Source organism: Fimicolochytrium jonesii, assembly GCF_025526975.1.
Source record: "Fimicolochytrium jonesii strain JEL569 chromosome Unknown EV422scaffold_2, whole genome shotgun sequence".
In the NCBI taxonomy this organism is placed as follows: domain Eukaryota; kingdom Fungi; phylum Chytridiomycota; class Chytridiomycetes; order Spizellomycetales; family Powellomycetaceae; genus Fimicolochytrium; species Fimicolochytrium jonesii.
The window spans coordinates 876675-897298 of NW_026515669.1; the positions used below are offsets into that span (position 1 = coordinate 876675).

At 53.1% G+C, this 20624-nt stretch overlaps 9 protein-coding genes across 9 annotated transcripts; 4 read left to right on the forward strand and 5 right to left on the reverse strand.

Annotated features, from left to right (window-relative positions):
• Positions 1-241: 241 nt before the first annotated feature.
• Positions 242-2275, reverse strand: EV422DRAFT_491929 (uncharacterized protein; the record flags this gene model as incomplete). The annotated part of the gene is made up of 3 exons (XM_053067572.1): positions 242-1023; positions 1106-1748; positions 2051-2275. The coding sequence occupies 3 exons, from the start codon at positions 2273-2275 to the stop codon at positions 242-244; spliced, it is 1650 nt and encodes a 549-aa protein (XP_052929327.1).
• Positions 2276-2765: 490 nt separating this feature from the next.
• Positions 2766-4115, forward strand: EV422DRAFT_514447 (uncharacterized protein). Its single transcript, XM_053069241.1, has one exon. It carries the CDS (start codon positions 2863-2865, stop codon positions 4003-4005), a length of 1143 nt encoding a protein of 380 aa, XP_052929328.1. The 5' UTR covers positions 2766-2862; the 3' UTR covers positions 4006-4115.
• EV422DRAFT_514450 (uncharacterized protein) lies at positions 4116-6065 on the reverse strand. Its single transcript, XM_053069242.1, has 4 exons — positions 5662-6065; positions 5373-5570; positions 5106-5291; positions 4116-5032 (listed from the first exon to the last, which is right to left on the reverse strand). Exons 1-4 carry the CDS (start codon positions 5998-6000, stop codon positions 4292-4294), a joined length of 1464 nt encoding a protein of 487 aa, XP_052929329.1. The 5' UTR covers positions 6001-6065; the 3' UTR covers positions 4116-4291.
• A 96-nt stretch (positions 6066-6161) lies between these two features.
• Positions 6162-7660, reverse strand: EV422DRAFT_514463 (uncharacterized protein; the record flags this gene model as incomplete). Its single annotated transcript, XM_053069243.1, has 6 exons — positions 7434-7660; positions 7259-7361; positions 7110-7193; positions 6916-7043; positions 6607-6835; positions 6162-6544 (listed from the first exon to the last, which is right to left on the reverse strand). Coding segments are annotated over exons 1-6 (785 nt in total), but the record flags the coding sequence as incomplete, so codon positions are not given.
• Positions 7644-10304, forward strand: EV422DRAFT_143875 (uncharacterized protein). Its single transcript, XM_053064828.1, has 12 exons — positions 7644-7825; positions 7927-8052; positions 8127-8350; positions 8420-8452; positions 8528-8682; positions 8745-8869; positions 8933-9021; positions 9093-9253; positions 9317-9409; positions 9479-9743; positions 9831-9947; positions 10020-10304. Exons 1-12 carry the CDS (start codon positions 7739-7741, stop codon positions 10162-10164), a joined length of 1620 nt encoding a protein of 539 aa, XP_052929331.1. The 5' UTR covers positions 7644-7738; the 3' UTR covers positions 10165-10304.
• Positions 10305-10546: 242 nt separating this feature from the next.
• Positions 10547-11954, reverse strand: EV422DRAFT_143879 (velvet factor-domain-containing protein). Its single transcript, XM_053064829.1, has 5 exons — positions 11662-11954; positions 11428-11562; positions 11085-11340; positions 10862-11009; positions 10547-10774 (listed from the first exon to the last, which is right to left on the reverse strand). The coding sequence occupies exons 1-5, from the start codon at positions 11763-11765 to the stop codon at positions 10626-10628; spliced, it is 792 nt and encodes a 263-aa protein (XP_052929332.1). The 5' UTR covers positions 11766-11954; the 3' UTR covers positions 10547-10625.
• Positions 11955-13072: 1118 nt separating this feature from the next.
• Positions 13073-17021, reverse strand: EV422DRAFT_616902 (uncharacterized protein; the record flags this gene model as incomplete). The annotated part of the gene is made up of 2 exons (XM_053073982.1): positions 13073-16843; positions 16915-17021. 2 exons carry the CDS (start codon positions 17019-17021, stop codon positions 13504-13506), a joined length of 3447 nt encoding a protein of 1148 aa, XP_052929333.1. The 3' UTR covers positions 13073-13503.
• A 599-nt stretch (positions 17022-17620) lies between these two features.
• Positions 17621-19830, forward strand: EV422DRAFT_144011 (glycoside hydrolase superfamily). Its single transcript, XM_053064831.1, has 6 exons — positions 17621-17993; positions 18070-18222; positions 18298-18367; positions 18453-18602; positions 18680-18987; positions 19058-19830. The coding sequence occupies exons 1-6, from the start codon at positions 17795-17797 to the stop codon at positions 19648-19650; spliced, it is 1473 nt and encodes a 490-aa protein (XP_052929334.1). The 5' UTR covers positions 17621-17794; the 3' UTR covers positions 19651-19830.
• Positions 19363-20542, forward strand: EV422DRAFT_143990 (uncharacterized protein). The gene has a single exon (XM_053064830.1). The coding sequence runs from the start codon at positions 19742-19744 to the stop codon at positions 20447-20449; it is 708 nt and encodes a 235-aa protein (XP_052929335.1). The 5' UTR covers positions 19363-19741; the 3' UTR covers positions 20450-20542.
• The last annotated feature ends 82 nt before the right edge of the window (positions 20543-20624 follow it).

Genomic DNA, 20624 nt, shown 5'->3' on the forward strand with positions numbered 1-20624 from the left:
ACTGTCTCTTTCTGCAACATTAATTTTGGCTGGACGTAAGAATACATGTTTGTTCGTGTGTATCATACATATGTGTATAGTTTTGATGTAAAATATGTGTCCAACGAGTGGTTTAGAAGAGCGTTTGAGCGTTGCCCGTTGAAGCGCTGCGACTTGCAAGGACACAAGTGTGCGATGATGAGATTTAGAAAAGGACTACGACGGTTCTATGACAGGCTAAGTCTACATATACAGACGCCGTTCAATTCAAGCCCAAAGTCTTCTTAACTTCCTGCACCAACTCCTCGCGCCTAACAATCGTCTCCAACTCCTGCGCATCCCCGCCCATCTCCCCACTCTTCACAATCCTCCTCAGCTTCAATATCCCCTGCTCAATCTCCTGCTTGCCAACAATAACCGCCAACGGGATCTGCTCCTTGTGACAGGCCTCAAACTGCACCGTCAGGTTGCGCGGCTTGACCTTGAACATGGTCTCGGCAGGGACATTGGCGTCCCACAGCTCTGTGCAGATGCGTAAGCGGTCGGCGAGGAACCCTTCGCCGGCACCGATGACGTAGACTTGTGTGGCAGTGGATTTGATGTCGGCGGCTTTGCGTTGTTGGGAGAGGATGGCGAAGACGCGCTCAACGCCGATGCTGACGCCGACACAAGGGATCTTCTTGTTGCCGGAGAACATGCCGACGAGATCGTCGTATCGACCACCGGCGGCGACGGAGCCGACGCCGACTGGTTCGCCGTCTGTAAACAGTGAGGTTAGCATACCGTCGTCAGAACTCCCACGTCCGGGCAAGACATGACGCTTACTCTGCATTGTTGGTGAGTCAGTAATGACAGCCTCGTAAATGACACCCGTGTAGTAGTCCAGTCCTCGTGCAAGACTGAGGTCAAAGGAGACGCGGGGCAGTACGTCCAAAACTTCCAGGTATCCCAGCAGAGTCCTCATCTCAGCGATACCAGTCCTTGCATTGGCGTTGCCCGTCAGCTTCTCGTCAGCCTCCAGAGTGTCGCAGAGCTCCTTGGCGCCTAACGGACGAATGACATAGTTACAATGTGAATACAAATTTCTAATCGTCTCTGGCCGATTCAAACGATTCTCCTCCCATACCTTTCAGCTTCACGTACTGTCCTATCCGGTCAGCCACGTCTTCTGCCAGACCCTTCTCCTCCACCATCTCCTTCTTGACATCCGTCCATGACATCTTATCCAGCTTGTCAACAGCAGAAGATATCGTGCGGATCTTGTCCGCAGGCACCCCGCAGACTTCAAACATGCCATCCAGAATCTTTCGGTGGTTGATCTTGATGGTAAAGTTTCCAATGTTCAACCCTGACAGGATCTCTGACATGACGCGCACAGCCTCGGCATCAGGCACCATGGAGTCGTAGACACCGGCAATGTCGAAATCGCATTGGTAGAACTCTCGCATGCGACCCCTGTTCATCGCGGGCTGATCTCTTCGGTAAACTTTCGCAATGTGGTACCTCTTCAAATTGGACACTCCGTTCTCCGCCAAGTACCGTGCAAAGGGAACGGTAAGGTCATATCTCAGTGAGCACTTTTCGCCTCCCTGGTCTTCCAGATCATAGATCAACTTGCTGTCCTCCCCGTATTTCCCAGAGAGGATCTCCTTCAGTTCGAAGACCGGGGTGTCAATGGTGACGGCTCCGTGGCGTTTGAATATTTTGATCACTGCTGAGAAAATGTGTTCGCGGATCGCCATGTCCTTCTCGTTGTAGTCTTTCGTTCCCTACGATCAGAAAATGATTGTCAGATGGTGATGAATGAGGCGGAGCAAAGATATCAATGGATTGCTTGGTGGTTGGATGGTCGGATGGTTGAACCATACCCTGCTTGCTTCGCTCGCGACAAGGAGGTTGGACTGGGTGGTTGAGGGGAGTATTGCGCATTTGTCGCAATGTGGTGCTCGCTTTGCTCGCCAAGATCTGACGCTCGCTGGAGCCGTGGTAAAGGGGTATTGCGGCTTTGGCGCAAGAACTCGCTCCGCTCGCGCTCGTTAACGCTCGCAAATGCGTTCGCTCGTGAACATACCTTCGGCGTCTTAAGGGTAAAAGTCTTTACTTCGTCGTCAGCAGACTTTCCTTGCTCTGGTGCTGTTGCTGGTAGCTGTTGTTGTTGTTGTTGTTGTTGTTGTTGTTGTTGTTGTTGTTGCCCTGCATTCTCAGCAGCAGGGTTGTTCTCTCCTCCCTTCTTTTTTGGTGGCAACAGCTCTGTCTTCTTTTTAGAGATCTCCTTCAGTTCCTCGATCCCCTTCATCTCAGCGTCCTTGTCCTTATTCTTCTTTGCCTCTTTGATGCGTACACGGCACGCCTCCTCGAGAGTTTTGAGCTCAGCTAGTGCGGCGGCCTTCGTTGCTGGATCGGCCGTCATCTTGGCGTGAGCAGTGGAAGTGTGACGGGACGGTGTTGTGACTTTGAAGGGCGAAAGTGGGCGGGTGGGATATGCCAGGCCGGATGAAGCAAGCAAGGGAAGTGTAGTGGGAGTACGAAGGCGAGTAGGTACCAAGTTGCGACGAAGGAGACGTAGGGCGGCAGTCCTGTTGGGCATAAATGAGAGGGCAGCTTTTAGGGGTCCGACTGCCAAAATGGGCACTCCGCATGGACAGAGTGCAGGGGGGGGAAGGAGCAAGACCCCGTTGACGGAAGTGGCTTGGCGCTGTGACTCACCCAATGACTCACTGTGACTCACCAAAAAAACGGCCGGCGTGCGTGCGGTCGCTTTTGCCTTTCTCCCCTCACGTCGTGAACTTGGAAGTCGGCAAGGCATCAACCCACTCTCGCCAACGACCTCTCAAACTACCCCTTATCGGTGCTCTCTGTAACGGACGACACTCTCTCACCGAAATGGAGGCGCTACGTATACAGGCCCTCCTGTTAACCGTCTGCGCAGGACTCGCTCTTCTGACTCCACCGCCAACGGTCGACGCACAAGCGTTGGCGTACTTCCGCTCTGAAAAGTATGTTTTCGGCAACTTGCCGCTAGCAACGGTAACGGCCCTGGGACTGGAAAACAACGGCTTGATGGTGACGGGAAAAGCGCCAGGGAACCAAACTCAGAACCAAGTATGGATAAGTTACACAAATGCGTCTGCGCCGTTCTTCTGGGCGTGGACGGGCAACGATACCGCCCAATACTCAGCCATGGGCGTGAAGCACGTCTCGCATCAAACCAACGAAAACTTGTTGTTCCTAGCCCGGGATACTGGGATTGAGGTCCTTACCTACTGGTGGTTGAGCCCTCGCCAAACTCCCGACCCGAACCACCCGCCAAGAGTGGTTCCGTTGAACGGCACATCAGGCGCCCTCACCTCACTCACGTCGGTGGACGCTGCAGGCGGCGTCTTTGGGAGCGAAAGCGGCCGATTATGGTGGATTCCAGTCGTCCGTCCACTAAGTGCCGACCCACCAGACGCTGGCAGCAACCTCACGCTTGTCCGCCAATTTGGTGGAACCATTCAATCGCTTTGGGCTTCCGAGACGACCGGCAGCCTGTACGTGGCCGAATGGTTCAACTCATCAAACAACATCCACAAATATCCAATGTCGCGTGATCCAAAGGACATTCCAGCTACCTCAGTCCCACTCATCTCACTCAACTCCACCTCGTATCCCAATCCACCCGCCGACCGGCCCGTCGTCGCATCGATAGCAGCCCACCCAGTAACCGGCGATATCTACGTAGCGCTGCAGGGAGCTGGCGGCGTACTGGTGTACGATCAGACGGGGAAATTGTGGGGTCAGATTGTGACCACGTTCATCAATGTGGTGGCCTTGGAGATGGATAATGATGGAACGGCGTTGTATATAGGTGGGGACGATGGGGCGGGGCAAGCCAAGGTGGATTCGCTGAATCTAAAATCGCTGGGCTTGAAGGATAAGGGGGTCGCTGCGCTCGCTCACAGCGGCGGCGAGTCGAGGGTGCCGTTATCAAGCCCTATTGTGGTTCTGCAGATTCTCAGCGCGGCAATATATGCGTGGGCTCTGTGATTCCGCCACACTAGCACCATTTTGGATGTTCCCTCGGGTCTTTCTACGTAGTTCTCTTATTATTATTCGCTCGTAAGATATGTACATCGTACAATTCCCATGTAATAACAACCCTCAGTAGTATCAAGCACATTTTAGGCGCAAGTTTGCAATTTCGGCACAGCATTTGAGGATGTCATCGCAACACTTTTGGTGTACCATCTGCGTCTCTGCCCAAATTCCTGGCCGAACCCACCGTCGGCAAGCCCGTCTACTACTTCTAACCTGCAGGACGGCTACCTCTAATCTATGTAAAAGGGTCCAAACTACACTGAATGCCAATCTCCTTCCTCCCCGGCTGCAACCCTCTCGGAAACAACCGCCGCGCAACATCACGAACCGCCCCCTCCCTCTCCATCATCTCCCGAATCTGACTCTTCACCACCTCCTCACCCATCATCCCCTCCTTAAGACTCCGATACTGCATCTCAAGCTCCTCAGCCATCAGCTCTTGGTCCCGCCTGAGCACGGCGACCCGCGCAGCATGCGTACTCTGCAAATTCTCAACCTGCGCCTCATACTGCGCCGTCACATCGGCCATCATCCTATCCAACAAACACGCCTCAGGCTCCTCCGAGTCGTCAGATGTGGTCGACGCAGCGCTGGAGGATCCACCACTCTCATCCGTTCCCAGCGTCGCCGTATCCTCAAATAATACACTCGACGCAGCCGACATCCCATAATCCCGCAAGCCCACCCCGCCCCCCATCGCCGGAAACCTGCTCGAGACCTGCTGCCTCGCCGACCGGCGACCCGCGCTCACCCCCCCAGGTCCATGACGAGACAATCGCGACTCGCCCTGTGCGATGGCTCGGTCGGCGGTGCGTTTCCGCGGCGGCCCGTGCTGCCGGTCTTCGGTGAGAGCTTTGACGCGGTTGATGTCTTCCATGATCAGCGCAATTTTTTCTTCGCGTTGGCGGACGGCGCGCTGGAGGAGGAGGATTGTGTCGTCGTTTTTGAGGCGGTCGTCGGTTATGTGTGCTGTGAGCTGGTTGAGTTGCTCTCCGTTTAGCATAGAATCCTGAACATTTCACAAACAAATGCGCACACGTTCCACATACCTCACTCTCATAAACCCCATGACGACGCATTAAAACGTTTTTCCTCGCCAGATTGCCCCTCAATTTCGAAATCGCTGCCGTACGCCGATGACACTCGCGTTTGAGCTCATATATATGCGCATTCATGTCTTTCACTTGCGCTATGTGCATTTCTGTCATGATTCCGGTGACCTCGTCCCTATTCTTCTACTCGGGAAAAAGCGGATGGCGATGTGTTCACACCCGCACCATTCTTTCATCCAGTAGATTGTAGGTACTCTTACTTACCTGAGCATCGTACAGATGTGCAACAACAGCATCTGCGAATCGCTCCCTATATGCTCTGCGCACCCGGTCGACCCCGCGTCTCTGCAGCTCGTGAATGTAGCCTGCGCGGCCATCGAAGAAAGCAGTCACGTCGCGATTTGCGGACCGTATCGCCGTGCGGTATGTCTCGTCGAGCACTTGGCGGGAAATACCCATCGCCTAAAACATTCGCACGGACGTCAACGATCCGCGCCCCATCACTACACTGATCAGAAAAATGGCCCCCACCAAACCTTCAAACCACCCATACCTTTGTCAAATCCTGAAATCTCCTCTCCGCCTTCTTCACCTCCCCCACCGCCCCCTCCTCCGTCTGCGTCGGCCGACTCGCCCTAAACAACCTCACATACTCCGTCGTGATATTCCAACATCTCGCCGCAACCTCCTCCAATAATTGAGCCTCCGTCAGCGCCCGTTGCCGTGATACTAAAATACGCTGCGGCGCTTCGGCATCGTGTTCCTCGACCGCGATGGACGCCGATTTGCCCCGGCTGGCTGCTGCGGGGGAATGGTCCACGGGTTTGAGGTCGAAGACGTTGGCGAAGAGTTTGAGGACTTTTGTCTCTTTTAGGTCTGTTTTGGGATCCATTTTTGCGGGTGGGTTGGAGGGTGGGGATGTGCATACGATGGCGGAAATCGACACGGGGGATTTTGACTTTTGGACTGTCATTCATCATGTACCAAAGGTCTTCACCGCGCGCTTGCATGTATCATCGGTCTTCACTTCGGAACTAATTTCAGCAACTCCAGATATTTTCACAACAGCAGAGTATCAGAGTCAACTAAAGACTTCGCATAGAGTTCGATGAGATAGGATGTTTTCGCACAAAGGTCCAATTTTGTCCAAGTAGGGTATGCCCATACGGAATATTTACAGCGAATAAGATATCCAATCCACAGACTTCCAAGATCAAAATACTTAATAGGGGAGGCAAAGGCGTCTATATGCTACTCCTACTTTGATGGGGACTGAGCCGCTCTATTCATCTTCAGAACAGCAGTTGCGAGTCCCGAGAAGATTGATCTCTGCTCAATCAGTCATTCGAGAACTTGTTCCCGAACTCCCCGTCGAGGTGCAGATCTCAATGTTCAGCCGTGCCGTCATGTCGAATAGTTCAACCTCGTCCTCGTACCTGAGGAAGGAATCAGTGATGAGGTGTTCCCAAAACATTGCGCGTTTGCCCCTCAAGTATACCTTCTCTTCTTTTCAACCTCCATCTGGAGCCTCATCTCTCGTTCTTCGACAGCGTTTAAGTTGCTCAGCAGATGCCTAGATTCGGCCGATTCTGATGATGACACAAATGTCGATTCCCCCCGTCCATGCTGGCCGTCGTTCATTTGCTCTGGATGTCCGTCGGTGGTCTCAGGGCCCCTTCCTCTGGAGAGCGCACGGCCGGTCAAAGTCAGGTATGGTGGAAGATCCTCTACATTCCGCGGATCACCAACAAGTGCGGCGAGGAGCGGTTAGTGGGATCGAAACACCAATGTGAACTTGTTGACATACCATCTCCCGGGCGACACATGTTCGTGGTGTGAGCCGCAGGCTGCCTACGTTCATTTACGGCAGTGCGAAGCTCCAACAAGGCAGCGATGTGCTCTCTAGCGTAGGTGATCGCATACTGGTATTCGCGGCTGTGTGTCAGGCGGATTCGTCAATGCGAGTGCCGTCGAGTGGGTCACGAACTTTGCCGAACGTACAGGATGCACTCCTCTTCGAGCGCCAAACTAAACGGATCTGTGGATACGGTGGAAAGCTTCCGATTGCTCATAAAGTTGCGAAGCCTGCAGGAGGTGCATTCGTTCAAGCCGAGTGCTCGAAACGGATACCTAGTCCACGCCCACCCTACCGATGAATATGAACCATCTGCACCTCAATTTTCGCCTGTAGCACCCCAACAGCATCGCGTGCGTCCTCGACCTTCTTTTTGGAGGCAGTCACTTCTTGTTCGACTGTCAAGGTTGCAAAGAGATGGCGTGGGAAAATTGTACGAAACAAAAGCAAACGGCCAATCCTATACTCACGATCTTGCAACTTCTGCTTCAGCGACGGCAAGTCGCGAGTGGCAAGAGGACCACTTACAGCTAGCGCTCGTCCAAAGTCCATATTTGAGTGACTTGCTGGTTGAAAGGGGATCGGAACAGGTAGGAACAATGTTAAGGCCATATTATGACCGTGGTCAGCCCCAGGGGTCAGCCCCCAAAAGTGAGAAAGAGTGAGAAGGAGATGAGAACGCGTTCCGTTTTTCCCAACGGATTTCACGAAGGTCTTTCTAAATGAAAACGCTGTCTGTCGGAGCTCAGCATCAACGCCTTCCTACAGCTCAGCCATGAGCCAGATTCTGGAGCCTGTAGGCGTTTTAGAAACAGCTCAAAACTTGATCAGCAACGGGCTAGCGTCGTCCGCCGAACTTTTGGTACGTCTTGTCTGATTCCACACCGCGCTTACGGCGATGATCTCGCGTATTGCTTTTCAACCAAATGGAAGCGACCAGTCAACTCATCACACCCTCTGCAGCTCAACAGCTTCCTCTCGCTTTCCCCATCGAAAACGCATAACGATGAAGGGCACCTGGTGCAGGCGCAGGCTTCAGTTTTGCTGGCTGACTCGCTCGTGGAGGGCGGCGAATATCCAAGAGCGTTGGTATGTGGAGTAGGCTTGGAAGTTCGGCACAGCTCAGCACGGCAGGACAGGGGCTCACGCATAGGAATGTTCAGAAACTATACGAGACAGGTTACCGAGCGCTGTGCAACAGTAGAAACTTCTCAGACGCCCATAGACAGTTTGTGTACGGAGTGAAAGAAAAGCAAGCATATTGCCATGCGCGCACTGGCCAGCTTTTGGACGCGATAGATGAGATGGAAAAGGTACCGGTGGCCTATCTGACCGTTAAAGCCTGCAAGACTCTCGCGTCGTGGTATGAGGAGACTCTTCGCTTCGAGTAAGTACGCCAGCGGTTTGAGGAACCATGCAACTAGCCACACGTACTGATATTCTTGATCCTTTGTAGTCAGGCAAGACAAACATATTTAAATCTATTGCGGTTAGTTACAGCTGTGATCTGGATGTTATGAATGTCTGACGACCTTGCGCGGTACTGATGTCAAATGTCTCGTAGCAAAGAACCGCTGGCTCTCGAGGCAATGATGGGAGCATTACGACATGGCCACATGCTAGAAGACTTGGCCCAATGCTTGCCTCCATCGCCATGTGGGGACTGGTTGAATCGATACATGTTGTGCTATGTGGCGATACGGAGCCATCAATACGAAGGTTAGTGATAACTGGTTAGAGCCAGATTGCCTCCCTTCGACATTGACCCGATGAACCCTCAGAGGCATTGCTCGAACTTGGGCGGTTGCAAAATGAAGCGCCAATGAATGTTGATGTCATGCTGGCCATGGCAGACTGCTTATTCAAGAGTGGGGAGACAATGAAGGCACACTATCAATATAAACAAGTAAGTACGACTAGCAAGGGGGTGGATCATGTCGTGGATTATTCACGATGCTTCGTCATGCAGATAATGAAACGTGACCATGACGTGGTCAAGCAGATGGATAGATACGCACTGATTCTGAAGCAGAGAGGCGATCGAGAGCAGTTGAAAAAGTACGTCGCCAGCCACGACCTTGCCGTTGGCCTTCATTCTCTGTTCGCCCAGGTACTGACGGACTTGGCAGGCATGCAAGGACAATGTCGCGGAAGAATCCTACGAGACCAGAGTCATGGCTGGCCATGGCATGCTGCAGCGAAATGCAGGGCGATATGGACACGGCTCTCAGCTTCGTCGATAGGGCACTGGAATGTAATCGGACGTACGCGGAAGCGTGGTTGATGAAAGGTAGGCCTGAGGGATATATCTCCTCGTTCGCCCACAGTACTAACTGCATGTTGTCTATTTCAGCATCACTGTTGACCGCTGCTGGAAAGTTTGATGAGGCACTACCAGCCTATAAGCGCGCGCAAGCTTACGATGAAACGATAACGAGCTTTGAAGGTATGGCTCAGTCTGGAATAGCGATATGCAGTAATTGTATGAACTTGACACCGCTCTGGCTCCCAACAGGACAAGTGGAATGCCATTTACAACAAGCTTCACCAATCGAAGCCCACTTAGCAGCGCGAGACGCCGCCGTCCGTATGCCACGGCATCCCAAAGCACGAATACTAGTTGGAGGTGTACTGAAAGCCAAAGGCGATCCGGAGAGCAAAAAGCGAGCAAAGAAAATGTTTGAAGAAGCGTATAGACTCAATCCGCTATGCACCGAGGCGGTGTTGGCGCTGGTGACCACTTTGGAGGAAGAGGAGAATTGGGAGCGGGCGATTGAGATGTGAGTTTTGCAGCCTCTCGCTGGTGTGCGTGCCACGCCTGATGTCGCGTGCTGACGACCTGTTCTTTCGGCTTTTTCCGAAACCAGGCTCAAAGAACACTCTGGGCATATACAAATGGCAACGCTGCACCATCGCTTAGCTGAAATCTATGTCACACGAAAGAACTTCGATGAAGCAATGGACCAGTATAACATAGCTCTGAGGTAACGTAACGCACCCCAACAACGTCAATGGCCTTCAGATTTCAGAGGCGCTTTCTCACATGAAACCAACAGAATCGACCCACAATTCGAGCCAGCGCTGCGAGGCAACAAACGCCTCCACCGCATACTCGCATCAGGCGGACATACAGATCTCGGCGCGACAGACGAGGAAGACATCGATGAACAGGTCGATGAATTATCCAATGGAGACGATTAAAAGACAGGAGAATGAGAAAAAGCTTCTGCAATTTTATTGGGAACGGAAAAGAGGGAATAACTATCGCTGATGCATGGGTAAAGAGGGGAACGCTGAGAACGGGGGTGGCTGTTTTGTGACAACCTATATATATATATCCCACGAACCACAAGATGCAAATATACAACGATACGAAATTGAGCAGATATACTCAGTGAAGCGAACGATCGATAGTGATGGCAGTAGTCGTGACGCGTCATGTCGACGAAAAGCGCCTTCCAGGTTGGGTGACTGGGAGTGTCAAGTATGGATATCACTACGATGACGTTGCTTGGGTGGATGACTACGAGTATATTGCGCGGGAAGTTCTGGAGGGTACCGGCGCCAGCTGGCCGTGAACTTGTGCGCATCTGAAACTGGGAAAATGTCGGCAACGATGCGATGCTGTGGCGGTGGGGGTTGCCGACGACTGGGGTTCCAGACTATGCGTCGCCGTCGAGATACTCTTCCGTGTCTGGGTCGTTTACCTCCCCTGGACCGACGGGAGCAAGGTGGTGGCCTCGTCGCATGTCGGAACGGATGTGAAGCTTGATACCTTGACGCGCAAGACACTTTGCCAATTGTGATGATTCTGAGAAAGGGACCATGCATGCAAGTCAGTGTGAGCCCAAATACCACTATTGTTGATCTCTGCAAGCCAACGGCCCTTCTATCGTACCTGTCATTCCTGGGAAGGTCTTTGGAGGATAAACCGAGATGACCTCCGACACGGCGAATGCCATGGCCTGTGAGGCATCCTTCGACATGTCATACAGGGAGAACTTGAGGATATATTGGCCAGACGTCCGTATAGATAGATCCGGGAACTGCATCGGAGTGTAAGTCGAAGGTCAGTCGAGGACGCGTCATGTAAGCCCACACACACACAGACTCCAACTTACAGTGAAGAACAATGCCCTGGTTCCATCGATGTCGGTGAGAACATGGCAAGGACTAACCAAGCTCCCAACTAGTGCGGATACGTATCCTGTCGGTGCCGTGGGTGCGGGATGTGCACTCGCGGGATCCGCATTTTGAGACTGGTCGGACTTTTTGGCGACCGCAACTGATCCTGGATTCAGGACGACACTCCTCTCTTCCGTTCCGTCGGCCGACCACAACGCGGCGTGGCACACGAGCGATGTTGCTTGCTTATAACTGAGGTTGATTTCGCCAAAGCACCCAGTGTGAGTAAGCCATGACAACGCGTTGGAAAACGAACGAAGCCACAGAGAGCGAACTTACTTCAGGACGGCATGGTCCCCGTCTCTTCTGACTAGTTGCAATATGGGCGCTGGATCTACTGGCCGGTAGTCCTTCGTCCCAAAGCCGCACATGCGAGCCCGGTTGGGTTGCTGTCGGATGATTAATTCATTGGTTCTGAGAAACAAGACGCTCTGTTAGTCGGATGTATGCGTGAAAGAAAATAATGGCAAGCGCGTCCCAATACAAAGGGGAATAGGGAAAGAAAAGACTTACATATGCCGCTCGGTTGACTTCCGCCTTGGAGTTAGGGCGGGGACAGCCGTAGGCTGGCCTTCCAAGGGTTCGACTTTCGCAGGTAACTCCACGGGTGGTTGCATATGGGTCTCTTTCCGCGGAGGACTTGACGAACGAGACGGGGAAAGAATCTTGAAATGAGTTGTTGCTTGGAGGGCACGATGGTGCACCAGAGAACTATTCGATAACCAGCGTGTTTGTCGAGACAGTAAAAGCAACCTTCACTATGCCGATAGTATGGCCGTCAGGAGAACTCAGGCTTTGCGTGACCGTTACTTGAGTACACCACCGTCAGCGTAATACAGTGAGAACGACGGTGGCGTTTAAGAGTGGAAGAGCTCGTTCCGTGGTTGAACCGTCCGTCTTCTTCTGTGCTTGCTTTGCGTTGGGGGGGTAAATTCTCGCTTGCCGGCCTGGTTGCGAAACCTGCGCGAAGGTGTTGGGCTGGGTCTTGCAAGACGCTCAACGGTAGACGGGGTGGGTGAAGGGCGGGCGTGCGCGGACGGGACGGGACGAGTCACCCCGGCGAGTCTTGCAGAAGCTTGCGAGCGAACCACGGGGTTGGGGGGTGGGATATTGAAGTGAGCGATACGTTAAGACGGTGCAGCAACAGAAGACAATAGTAATACCGACAGTTCTGGGCTTACCCGTAGCACTGGACACTCCGGAAGCGATATCGAGGGAGGAGTGGTGCAAGGCAGAGGAGGGTTGTTTCCAGGGTGCAACGCAGAGGATCTGCCTATGTGCCCGCGGTGCTGGAAACGGCTCAGCCAGAACTTGGAAGCTTTGCCGCTCCAGACGCCGCTTTGGTTTGCCTCCCCCCATTCTTCCCACGAATCCAGAGGCGGCGCCCCATGCAGATCCTGCGTCTTCCACGCACTCGGATTCATCCTCGGCTTCCACCCAAGATTTCATAGAAGCGCGTCGGCGTCTTTGTTGGGCCCACCTTGTGCCACCCTTTGTCATGCTCGTATGGGCGAGTCCAGCTTGGACTGTCGAGACGGACACTGGATCATACGATTCCTACCAGACGCCATAGAGACGGTCTGGGTGCGTTTGGGACGAATGCCAGAGTTCACACTTGCAGATCATAGTGTCAAAAAACGGCAACCCTCCGCTCGTTTCTTCCAGGCTCGGGTTGGCGACCTCGAAGCTGTCGAGCAAACTCTGATTTCATGAATGACGTGGGTTAAAAGAGTTCGACGGAGGATACCATCGGCACTGAGATTCGAGGGTAAGACGGCTAGCATTTTTTTTACCAGCTGCTCGGCATCCACGCGACTCGGCGTTGTGGTGTTCAAACTTCACCGTCCCACGGCAAATTTGACGCGTACGCGTGAAAACTGTTTTATGAAGAAAATGCCCGGCCCAACGCATCGATCACGAGCCTCTCGAAACCCACTCGGAAGCACTGCCGAAAAAGGAAATCCCAAAAAAGGGGGCACGCCCACGATCCATGCTACCCCAAATCCGGGCATGCGCCAGCGAATCGCCGCCCCGACAAATGGCTGCAGGTAATGATGTCTGGCCCCGACCAGCTCATATAGACCTACAACGGATCTCGCTCGGATCCGGGAATCCGACACTTCTGGTGGCGGACTGACGGGAGACAGGACGGCAACGCTGTTTCCTGAACCTGGGTTCAATGCGTCATTGCTATCCCCTTTTCATCAAGCCGAAGGATGTACTGTACAGTACATACTGTACATAGATTGGCGTGCAGTATGTCACAAAAGAGCGTCTACCCAGGGAACTATTGTCCATCGGCCAAGGGTTGCTACGATACCCTGATCTATCTCGTATACAGTTCTGATATCGCTGCTATTTCGACTTGCGTCTGGAAGCCCTGGTTTCCTCATCCTTGGATCGACTACTGGCTGCGTCTATGTTGTGCGAGGAGCGCGCGAGGCCATGCTGTTCGCGAGTGGTTGCTTTTATCGCCAATACCGCTTTGACGGTTGGAGGCGCCGTCAAAGTCGAGGACGGGTGCATATCGGTCGCAGGCGGTTCGGAAGGAATTGGAGGGACATGGGAGGCGATTCCAGCTTCTGGCGAGACATTTGATGTGGATATGCTGGACTCAGTTACGGTATGATACGGGGAAGTTCCCCAATGTCCAGCCGCATCACCGGAGTTTGGCCGAGTTTGCGAATGATTCCTTTTAAGTTTCTCCTCCTGCGTCGCCTGAGTGACGCTGTACTGCGTCGACTCCTTCGTCTCTTTGTTGGAATTGATGGGCAGATGCTCTTCGACTGTCGCTCGAATGGTATGCACGTTCTCTTCTCGTCTCGATGGAATGTCTGATGTCGCGTGGCTCAAATTCTGCGACGGCGCTTCTTTGGCCTCCGTGGTGGTCTCCTGCTGATTGGGGTGCACAGGTAGATGGTCGTGGACTGTCTGCCGAATGCTATGCACGTTCTCCTCTCGTCTTGAGACTTCGTCTATCGGCTCGTCAACTTCCGGCCGTCCGCTGATGCCTTGCGAATGGCCACCTGGTTGTTTTATCTCAGAGTGCGTCTCTTTTGTCAAAGATGACTTATCTTCTTTAACAGTACGAGATGGCGGCTGCCGGTAAAGCTGTGGCGGATCTAAAGATGTTTGTGACCTTTCCCGCCGGTTCATCGCCGCTTTCAACTCATCGCATCGTGCGCTTAGCTCCCTAGTCTTGTCGCGGACAGAGCCTTCCACGTCTCTCAGACGCTCGAACGTCATCTCAAGTGCATCGTTGACATGCCGTGTGCGTTCTCGAATCAATGGCTCTATCAGCGTCTGCGCGGTCGCCGTCACGCGAACCAGAGTATTTCGCCGCTCCTCTTCAAATTCGTTTTGCAAAGAGTGAATCGCCCCCGACACGGAGGTGTTCATGCGAGTAGAGAACGCGCGTAGGTTGTCATCCCATTCGCGGCGTGAGTCCTCCGTCCGGGCAGCCATTCGGTCGTCCGTCTTTTGCAATATGCGTGACTGCAGAGCGTCCATGCGCATCGCTATCAGCCGTTCCATCTCTTGCAAGCTGCTGTGAGTGGGTAGCGCCGCGATGCTGTTCTGCAGGTCTGCCAGGTGGTTGATGACTTCGAGCTCGCGTTTCTGCATTCCCACCATTGATACATGTAGGGAGTCTGCTTTGTTCGAGGCGGCTTGTTGCGTCTGCTCAAGCTGCCGTGCTCGATCTGATAGTGAAGCCAGCTGTTTATGCAGCTTATTTGCATTCTCCGTGGAGGTTGTGTGGTGAGCCTGGACCTGCTTCAGCTCAGCTTCAAAACAGCTTTGAGCTTTATCCTGGGCAGCAAATTTTTCGTTGAAGGACGACTGCAGCGCAGACATTCCCTTCTCGACCTGTCTGCTCACCACATCCTCGATCGCTGACCGTGTCGTACGTGCTGCAAGTTCCTGCTTGAGTGCCTCGAACGTGCGGTCTAACTGCAATGTCTTGACGCGAATCTTTTCCCGCATTTCCTCGGCTACCTCCGCAGCCGCCGCCGATGCTTTCTTCAAAGTCTCCGCATTCAATTGCTCCATTTCGCCCCGCAACGCCGTGTCTCGTACTTCCGCACCATCCCGCAGCTGCTCTGCAGTGGTTTGAAGACTTGCAAGTTGTCGGCCGACGGATTCCGTATTCTGCGCGATAGCTTTATCCACGGTCCTGCAATGAGCATTTATACTACCCAGTTGTGCTTCGACGTCCTGCAGTATACGTGTTTTGACATCGTACACAGATTGACTGGCAGCCTCAGCCTGCTCCTGCAGCTTTTTCTGCAACTGGTCATCCAGCTTGCTTATTTGAGAGTGGAGTGAGGTGAAAGCCTTGGACGTGTCAGTCGAGAAGTGGAGCCGTTGATTTATCTCCGCCCGCAAAACCTTCTCGGCAGCATCGATCTGCTGGTGATTTAGTCTCGAAGCTTCCTCCAGAGGCGCCATCCTCGCTTTCAAATACCCCAGCTCGGCCAGGCTGTACGAGGCTTGAGCATTCACCATGCCCTCCAAGCGCTCAATTGTTTGCGCAATAGTTGACTGAAACTGTGCCGACATCTCCTTTTGGCCAGTCCGGCTTTCCTGAAAGCCTGCTTCTACCCGTAGCCCCAGGTCCGTGACCCCTCCGACTGCCGCGGCAACATCCTTCTCAACGGCTCGCGTCAGACTGATTCCATGCGATACTGCTTTCTCCCAATCCGCCCGGTCGGCCTCGTTCGCGTGGACGATGCTGGTTCGCATACTCTCTAGAGAAGCAGCAGAGTTGTACTCGCTCTCTGAGATGAGCTTTCGCATCTCGCTAAACATGGCACTGGCTGCCTGATCCCGAAGCCGTGCCTCGTTCTCAATCCGCCTTTCCAGATCTTGAGCAGCAGCGATCATCTTTTGCTCTACGGAGTTCATCCGAGCATTTACTACATTATGAACCTCGTCGATGGCCGCGTCGTGGGCTTTCGCTAAGCGCATGGCATCTATCCCTATCTGGGATTCCTGATGCAGATCCAATGCCCGGAATCGTAAATTCTGACCCTGTTCAGTTGTCTGAACCTGGAGCGCTTCAACCTGATAGCGCAAACGCGCCATCTGCTCCATTACCGCACGGTATCTATCCGACTCCTCATGTCGCAATATCGTGTCCTGCCTGTCATGCTGGCTTGAATATTGATCCACAAGTCCGCGGACGGACGACGTCATGATGTGCTCCAGCTTGCTCGCAACTGCGGCCTCAACGTCTCGTGCACGACGGTCAGCATCCGCTGCTATCCGCCCGGCGTTGTGTGCTGCGCCCTGTGCAGCCGACAAGAGGTTGGCGAACGCATCAACTTTTGCGCTGAGGCTTGCAATGACACTCTTTCCAGCTTGCAGGTCCGACTCTAACGACATGCGCAGGCGGCGCTCGTTCTGCAGCTGCCCTATTTCGTCATTTGTTTTGAGCACCAGCGAAGTCGTTCTGGGAGAGCCTTCAGCCCTTGATGCGTATGCGGACGAAAAATCTGGCGGGTGCGTAGAGATGGGCGGAAGAGGTGACTTCGGAGGAATGGTATGTTTGCTGTGCTGCTCCCGCTCAGAGTCAGGTTCAGCTCGCGGCGCCAGCGCCGGCTGTTCTGGCCCATTTGATTGAGGATTCTGTCGGACTCCAAATCCGTAGGCTTTATGGAAGCTATCGATATCATTTTGTTTCTGGCGAACCTTTCTAGTATGCGATGCACCATGGTCAGTCATTGTATATCCGGATCAAGAGCAACAACGGATCTCTGCTTACACCTTTCTTTTTGCTCCTGCTGCTGGGCTCGTAAGTAATCCTTCAGTTCGCGGTCCTTTTCATTGCGAGCGCGCTGCCGCTCGTCGATATCGTTCCAGCTGAATGACATTTTGTACAGTATGTTGATCTGAGCACAACTGCAATTTGGGACGCCACATGCAGGTGAATTTTTCGTCATTCGGCTCAAATTGACAGCTCACGTAACTCTAACAGGAAAGCGACAGCGTGGCTTAAGGGTCGGAAACCAACGGCACTCACTCTGCGCCCACTGCTATTCATTTCTGTGTAATAAATTGAGTCATGAATCTTAATGACTGCCAATTTGCCACATGCTGACTGTCCTGCCCTTGAAGGTTTGTCGGTACGTAATTAGTGGTACATCACACCGCATGCAAGCTGTTGTGCGGCATTTGCGTACCGCGGATGAGTCAGGTCCCAAGACCCAGGAGCCGTCGAATGTGTGCCAGGTCCATGTATCCATAGTACTCCACACCGGAGTATACACACCGGAGTGCGGTGAGAACTTATCATAGAAGCGAGGTGAAAATAGACATCGATGTAGAGCTACCACAACCTACACGGTGAAGTTCTCGGCAGCTCAATTGACCCCAAGGTCCTCGCGCACAAATTACGGGTTTCCCGCCTGGAGACGCGCTTACCGAGGCTTTGTGGCAACCTTGGGCGAATTGCCAAAATTGTGCAGGCCTGGGGGTGTTGTCGGGATCAGTTGAACTGTCGAGGACTCTATACTGTTTCGACCGTAGGGGAAATGTTTATTAAAGAACCTCGGGATGCTTTCCCCCATCCATCGAGGAGCATGCCGCCGCATAGACCTGCAATCGCACCAGATTCCTGATTCTGCAGATTTCGTCGACTCCAAGGATGCGAGGGATTTCTAACATCCTCGGCCTGGCTATTGCCATAGCAGTTTTAGCCGTGCAACACGCTGTGCAGGCTGCGCCAACGCCAGCTGTCGCTGCTGGCATTCCGCTTGCATTCACACCCCCTTTGCGTGCTGAAGGAAGGGATTTCGTGGATGCAGAGAATCGTGTCGTCATCTTGAGAGGGTTCAATGTTGCAGGTATGATGAACTTTGTCAATTGGGTTTCCGAATGGTCCGTACCAGAGTCGCTGAACTTTGCTTCTCACTTGCACAGGCCGAGCCAAAATTCCTCCTTTCCGCTCGATTACAGATCCTTCCCAACTGGATCCGCTCCCAAAATGGGGCGTCAATGCCGTACGATTGCTTTTCACTTGGGAGGCCTATGAAGGAGGAGGTCCAGGAAAAATAGACGATGGATACATGCAATGTGAGCGAACTGCAAGTTTTCATTAGTCCATTAGAAGACGCACAATTGAGAGCGGATGGACAAACCCGTCAACAGACTACTTGAGCTTGATTGACGAGCTGTACAAGCGCGGGATCGCTACTATCGTCGATCTACATCAAGACTCGTGAGTGACCATCCCAAAGTGAATGGTGCGCAAAGGATGGACACTCAAAAGGTCGATTGACGGCGCGTCTCTTTCTTTTCAACAGATATTCACGTTGGATAAACGGAGGCTGCGGAGATGGTTTCCCAGAATGGACGAACGGCCCGGATATCACCAAAAAGCAGCCGAAGAACGACAAATCTTGCTCATCATGGGGCTCAGCACAATACTTGGACGGGAACTTCCACAGTGCATGGTATGCCAAGGAAGGAATGTTGGGCTCGGTAACGAGGGCCCGCAAGAAATGAGGCTGAACGCGGATCTCTCACACAGGGATTCGTTCTGGAAGAACAAGTATGGCGCAAGGAGCGCATTCCTGGCCATGTTGAAGCGAGTCGCAACCGCAACCGCGCACCGTCCGGGAGTTATTGGCTTCGACCTCATCAACGAGCCCACCGGTGACGAAATTCCGCAGTTTGTACCCTTCTATCGTGATGCCGCGGCCGTTGTCCGCGCGATACATCCGACAACGTTGCTGTTCCTCGAGCCAGCGGGATTGACAGCTAGTGGATTGACCGGGTCGAAGTTGAATGGAGACGGGCTTCGCGATTTGACCAACATTGTCTATGCGCCACATTTCTGTGAGTATCTCGCATGCTGTTTATCTCCTTGCGCAATATAACATCCTAAACTGATCCTCTCCGTGTCCAGATGATCCCACTGCCACAGCGGGGATTTGGCTAGGCGTTCAGCCGGGCCCAACCGTCAAGCGCTATCAGCAAGAGGCCGCGAAATGGGGTCCCACCATCGCCGTCTCAAATTCAAGCTCCGTCGTCGCCGCCGGGGGCGTGCCCATGCTGGTGGGCGAATTTGGGGCTCCGGAAGCCAGCGCCAACTACATCCGAGCGTTTTACGACGGTCTTGACGCCAATTTTGCTAGCGCAATGCAATGGCAATTCGAACCTTTGTGGGATGCGGTTAACAAGGACGGGTGGAATGTCGAGGACTTTAGCGTGTTTGCGTTGAACAAGACCCGCCGGAATTTCGTTCCACGTCCCTATTTGCAGGCTGTGACTGGGATCCCCATTCTTTTCACCATCAGTGGAACTACGATCTCCGTTCAATGGACACAGAAACAAGCAACAAGCGAAACCCTCATTCACGTTCCTAATCTCTCGGCTAGCGCTACGGTCACTTCCACCGGGGCTGTGGCAGCTCAGTGTACGGTCGACGTTGCGGCGCTGAAGGTGCGTTGCAAGTCAACGGGAACGGGCAAGATCGCCATCAGCATCCAAACGAAGTAGCCCGACACATACCGCAGTTCACTGCAAAGATGTTCCAGACCTGCTTTAGACCGGCATTCGAATAGTCGTTAGTTTACATACATTAGCTGCAATGTTCCTCCTACCATCAAAGCGGCTAGCTACCTGTGTACCGAAGTTTCTGGAATCAACATTCTCTGGAACTGATGCAAAGATTGACAGCCGACTTTGGCAAGAACTCCGTGCAGAAGAAGTCCATGCGGGGTCCACAGGTGCTTGTGCCTTGCGGGGCAAGCCAAGCGTAGTCGGTGATCATTACGGAGCAGCTAAGGGGAGAAATGTTCTACCAGTGTCTACGGGGGAGATCGAGAACAACAAAGGTCCAGATCTGGATGTGGAAGACTACCTGGGCAATCCTTCGGCTCCCATCCCCCAAGGGCTAGATAGGGACGGGTTCACCGATGGACTCACAAAACCGTTGGCGAACAAGGTGGAGTTCGGTAACCATTTCAATAATGGCAAGTTGCCGATAGGCGAGGACGCCAACAGAGGTGCAGCAATCCGGGTCAGGGAGGATTCATCGGTTGAGGGACGGCTAAACGGCTCGCTCAGACGCGACAATCCTAACAACGACGGGTTAGCCATCGAGTCTCAATTACGAGCAGATGCCGGACAGATTGGCGCCCGACCCATGGTGCAGCGAACGCAACCTTTGCAGGTTGTCACGGATAGGATGCCGGTTGTAATCAAGACGAAGAACGTCGAGGCTGTGAATCCACGCTTGGATCCCACCACACGTATAACTACCGATCTTTACCCGTGGATCAAAGAGAAGTCCTGAGAATGCTAGCGTCTACACCGGGTGATGCTTATCCCTTCTGCCGAGCGTTTTGATCTGACTCAATGCGTTCGCTTTTGATATCATTTCTATATATATATGTACCAGTAGATTCGGCGAAGCCATGTTTGAAACCATCAGCGACAGGGTAATTCTAGTGATTGGGTGTGTACGTTCG